General features: G+C 74.6%; 1 protein-coding gene across 1 annotated transcript; it reads left to right on the top strand.

Annotated features, from left to right (window-relative positions):
* Positions 1–46: 46 nt before the first annotated feature.
* LOC142051406 (uncharacterized) lies at positions 47–1,709 on the top strand (the record flags this gene model as incomplete). Its single annotated transcript, XM_075080537.1, has 4 exons — positions 47–269; positions 715–1,147; positions 1,251–1,306; positions 1,427–1,709. Coding segments are annotated over 4 exons (832 nt in total), but the record flags the coding sequence as incomplete, so codon positions are not given.
* Positions 1,710–5,328: the final 3,619 nt, after the last annotated feature.

Genomic DNA, 5,328 nt, shown 5'->3' with positions numbered 1-5,328 from the left:
GGCCGCGACGGGCCCAGGGAGCCGCTGAGCCCCGCTCCGTCCCCAGCCGTGGTGGTGGAGCCGACCGCGTGGCCGCCAACGGTGACGCAGCCAACAAGATCGGCACGTACCAGCTGGCGGTGGCGGCGCGGCACCACGGCATCCCCTTCTACGTGGCGGCCCCCAGCTCCTCCTGCGACCCGGCGCTGCCAGCGGCGCCGACATCCCCATCGAGGAGCGGCCGGGCCAGGAGCTCACCCACCTCCAGGGGCTGTGCCTGGCTCCCCCGGGTGGGTGTGGGGGGTGTCCCCGGGTGGGTGTCAGGTCCCCCCCAAGGGCCCTGTCAGGGCCAGGGGGAGCAGGGGTGACACTTAGGGTGGGGGTGACCTCCAGACCCCCGTGGTCCCCACGCTATGGGGGTGCCAACACCCCTGTCATTCAGGGTGGGGTGTCCCCTATGGGTTGGGGGCGTTCCCATGCCCCCAGGGTGCTCGCAGGCCCAGGGCGGTCGTATATGGGGTGGAGGTCCCAGGTAGGGTAGAGGGTCCTATGTAGAGCGGGGGGGGGGGTCCTGTATGGGGGAGGTAGGTCCCATATAGGGCAGGGGGTCCTTTATGGGGTGGGGAGGTCCCGCATAGGCCTTGGGGGTCCCCTGTGGGGTGGGGAGGTCCCATATATGGCAGGGGCCTGTCTGTGGAGGCCGGCCTGACCCTGTGTTCCCCTCCCCCATCCCAGGTATCGACGTGTGGAACCCGGCCTTCGACGTCACCCCCCATGACCTCATCACGGGGGGCATCGTCACCGAGTGGGGGGTCTTCGCCCCCGGGGAGCTGCGCGAGGCACTGGCGGCGAGGGGCGCCGCTGGGGGGCAGTAAAGGCCTTTTCCGGGCTGGGAAAAACCGCTTCCGCCTCGCTGCGTCCCGGCGTGCCTTGCGCGCCGCGCCCCGCTGCGTCCCGGCGTGCCTTGCGCGCCGCGCCCCGCTGCGTCCCGGCGTGCCTTGCGCGCCGCGCCCCGCTGCGTCCCGGCGTGCCCCGCGGGCGGGAACCCGGAAGCGCGGCGGCGCCATGGCCCAGGGCAGGCCCAAAGCGGCGGCTAAGCGGCCCGGGCGGGCGGCGGCGGCGGCGGGGGGGACCCCGGCCCGGGGGGCGCGGGGGCCGCGGAAGGGAGGTGAGGGGCGGCCGGGGACGGGACGGGAGGGATGGGGGGGGCGGCTCGGGCGGGTTCCGGGGGGCTCCGCCGCGCTCCCGCCTACACGCTGCCCCCTCCCCAGGCCGGACCATCGCCCCCAAGAAGCTCCGGGTGATCCAGCAGCAGAAGCTGAAGAAGGTGAGGGGGTGCCGGGGGGTGAGGGGGTGTCCGGGGCAGGTTTGGGGGTGCGGCGGGGGGTGTCCGGGGGTCCTCACTCCCCCCGCTGACCCCCCCGCCCCCCCCCCTCCCCACCCCCAGCGCCTGGAGGTCGGCATCCGGATGAAGATCGAGCGGACGCGCTGCAGCGGGCGGCCGCCGGCCTCCCCAAGAAGCTGGGGGTGGTCGCGGCGCCCCTCCCCCCACCAAGGGCAAGGCTAAGAAGGGCCGGGGCTGAGCCCCTCCCCCCCACACCCCCGGACCCTTCCGAGGCGCGGGCGGGCGGGGAAGGGGCGGCTGCACGAGCGCGCCCGGCCTCAGCCTTGCTGGAACTGTCTAATTAATAAAAGGGATCTGGGGGCTCTTCCGCTCCCCCCCTCCCCCACCCATGGCTGGCGCCCCCCCGGGGTGTGGGGGGGAGGGGCGACGATACCGCGCGCGTGGATGAGCCGACGTGGGGGGTGTGGGGCGGCTCCAGCGATTGGGGGGGATGAGGGTGGGTGTTTCTGGGGCGGCGGGGAGGTCTTGGGGTCGCGATCTGGGGGGGAGGGGGCGGGGGGATCTGGTGTCGCCGTGGGGGGTCCCAGCCCTTCCCCTTCTTCTTACGCTCCCGTTGCCTCAGGTAGAATTTTATGAATGGGGTCCCGAGGCCCCGCCTCCTCCCTGAGCCCCGCTCTGCTCTCCCCGCCGATTGGTGCGCTGTCCGGTGACTGGCGGCTCGGCCCGCCCACGCGCCGATTGACAGCGGGAGGAGCCGCGGCGGCCAATGGCCGCGCGCCAGGGGCGGGGGGCTGCGCTGCAGTTGGTTCACGCGCCCGGGAGCTTTAAAGGCGCCGCGTCCCGCTGGGAGGGGAGGACACGTGGGCATCCCCCCCTTCTGGGAGGGGCCTGCTTGGGCGTGGCCGGCGGCCCGGCCCCGCCCCCTCCCGCGGCCGCCCCTCCCCCCCTCTGACATCAGGGAAATTCCCTGAAATCGGGCGCGTTGCACGAGGCGCCGCCGGGTTATTTTGGGAAACAAAACAGGGGAGAGAAAAAAGGGAAAGAAAAAGGGCCGGGTGGGGCGGGCGGGGCTCGCGTGGGGCCCGGCACCCCCAATCGGGCCTCGTGTGGGGCCCAGGCACCTCCCGGGACCCCCAACCAGGACTCGTGTGGGGCCTGGGTGCCTGTGTCCCCCCTGATGTGGGTCCCTCCCCATGTGGGGCCTGGACACGTGTGTCCCCACTTGCGTGTGTCCCCCCCCACTGGCCCCCCTCTCATGTGGGGCCCAGATGCCTGGGTCCCTCCAGCCAGGGCCTCGTGGGGGTCCTCCCCACTCCCCCCTTGTGTGGGGCCCGGACGCCTGGGTCGCCCCCATTGTGTGGGTCCCCCCGTGGGTCCCCGCCGGGCGTGCCACCCCCCGCCCCCGTGACTCACCCCGTAATCCCCGAACTGCCGGTGACGCCCCGACTCGCCGCGGTGCCGGGGCGGGCCGGAGCCTCCCCACGCCTGCGGCGCCGGCGCTGCCGGGGCTCGCCCGGGCCTGGGCGGGGGCCGGGGGGGGGGTCCCCACAGCCTGCGGAGGGTCCTGGCCCCCCGCCATGGTGTGGCTTCGGCTCCCCCTGCCCACTCGCCCCCTTTTTGGCGGACCCCTCGCGGGGTTTCGGGGTCTCACAGTGTGGAAGAACCTGCGGGTCCCGGTGAGCTCGGCAATGCACGCGGGACCCAGGCAGGGCTCCACCACGGTGGGGGGTCCCGCGGGGGGGAGCATCTGGGGGTCCTCGGTGGTGTGTGGGTGTCCAGGGGGTCTGGGGGATTCCGGAGGCCTCCGGCGCGCGGGGCCAGACTCCTGTTCCTGCTGAACTGAGCCAGTTTAACCAAAGCAACTGCATATCAGCTCAGTAGGCACGGGAGGCAGTGCCCGGGGGTCCTGGCGTCCTGGGGGGGGTCCTGGCATCCGGGGGGGGCTCCTGGTGTCCGGGGGGGGTCCTGGCGTCTGGAGGGGACCCCGGTGTCCAGCCGGGAGGGTGCAGGGGAGCGGAACTTAGCCACTGTGAACACGATGCGGCTGCCAACTCTGTTCACAGGTGGGCTAAGCCCTGCCCCACGGCCCCACAAGTGCCCCCCAACTCCCCTGCGGCCCCCCCCAAACCTCCCCACCCACCTGGTGTCCCGGCGCGCCGGCTGCAGGGGCTGGCGCCCGTTGGAAATCCCTGGCAATGTGATTTTGGGCGAGACGGTAAAAAATCGCATCGCCAGGAACCCCGGCGGGCGGCAGCGGCGGCGGCGGGAGCCCACGGCGGGGCCGGTGCGGGGCCGGTGCGGTGCCGGTGCCACGCTGCGGCCGTCGGCATCGCGGCCGGGTCCGGAGCCGGGTCCCGCCTGCGGAGCAGAGGGTCCCAGCAGCCCTCCCGCTGTCGCGGTGCAACCGGGAACCACCAGCTCCCGGTGCTGGTCAGGCCGCGTCGGCGCTCCCTTCCCGTGGCAAAAATAACCGCGGCGGGATCCGGCGGCGAAGGGGAGCGCGGCCAGGGCGGTCGGTGCCGCCGTGCCGGGGCTGGGGGGGGCACCGCCCCGGAGGAGCCGGCGCGAGGGCTGAGTCACCGCGCGGGATGGGCACGTGCCGGCGCCAGGTGGTGCCGCGGTGGGGGAGGGATGTGTGAGGGCTGGTGAGGGGGGGCCGGGGGTCCCTCGTGCGAGGCGGGACCCTCGTGCGAGGCCGGGTGCTGCCCGCGGGCCCCGGCACATGGCAACGTCCCCTGCGGGGTCCCGGCGCTGGGGACCACGGCCGGTTCGGCGCGTGGGCGTGGGTGCCCACTGCGTGCTGCGCCCCGAGCCGGCGGCGCCGCCGTTCCCCCGGCAAACGCCAAAACTCAGGTGTGAGAACGTGTCCCCGGCTGCCACCACATGCCAGCGGCGTCCCCACGGCGGGGGCGGCTCGGGGCACGCTGGATCCCTCCCGGCTCGTCCCTGGCCACGGCAGGACCACGCGGCAACGGCTGAGCCGCGGCAAAGCCCCCGGCGCGGAGGGGACATGCCGCGGCCGTGTCACTGAGCGGGACGGGCCCTTCGTCCCCCCGGCGCCACCGGCCCTGGCGGCGTCACCATGTCCCCATCGCTGGCACCCGGCCCCCCTTGTCCCCCAGTGCGCCGTGGGGCGGCTGTGGGGGGGCCATGGGGCACAGTGTCCCCAGCCAAGCAGGGACGCGTGTGTCAGGGCTCCGGCGACGCCAGCGGTTGTGGCCGGGTAGTTCCTGGAAGAAGCGTGTAATGGGGCCGGGGCTCCTCGGCCGCCATGTGGGAGCCGGCGAGGCCCCGCCCGGCCGTGACATCACCATCGCCACGGCAACGGGCGCACTTCAAAGGGAATCGGGTGGAAAGGGCCCAAAAAAATCGGGATAAACAGCGACCGATGGCGGCGGCATAAACAAAATGTCTGGTGCCGCCGGGGGGGCCGGGCCGGCGGGCGCGTGCCCGGCGGGGGTGGGGGGCCGTCCGGACGCCTGGGTTCCCGCCCGGCAGCCGCGGCGCCGCCGACACCTCGGTGCCAACGGGGCGGCCGTGGGCAGCGCCGCGGCGAGGCCAGGCCCCGGCTTGGCCCGAGCGGAGCCAAACCGCCGGGCGCCGGCGGCATCGCGGGCCGGCAGAGGAGCCGCGCGGTGCCGCCTGGGTCGCCCGCACGGGGTTTTGCCACCTCCCGAGCGTGGCACGAGGGTGGCGAGATGGGCGCCGCGCGGCGGGGGGAGCCCGGTTCCAGTGGGGGGTGTCTCTGGCACCCGCGGCCGCTTCCCAGGCGGGCGCCGGCGGCCAGGCCGGGCTCTTTGCCCGTGCGGCGCCAGGGCGTTGCCGGCTCGGCAGCCCCGACCAGCTCACGTGGGCCCCGGCGGGCACCGAGCGGGGGCGGCCGCCCGGACGCCTGGGTTCCCCCCGCAGTGGGGGGCAGGGGGGTGGGTGTGGCGCCCCCTGCCAAAATCGCCACCTTTCCACCTGAAAACGGGGAGCGGGAAAAGCCGGCGTCGCCGCGCGGC

This window comes from Phalacrocorax aristotelis, unplaced genomic scaffold, assembly GCF_949628215.1.
Source record: "Phalacrocorax aristotelis unplaced genomic scaffold, bGulAri2.1 scaffold_318, whole genome shotgun sequence".
NCBI lineage: Eukaryota > Metazoa > Chordata > Aves > Suliformes > Phalacrocoracidae > Phalacrocorax > Phalacrocorax aristotelis.
Note: the sequence above shows the minus strand (reverse complement) of the source record. Positions and strands in the feature narration are given on the sequence as shown.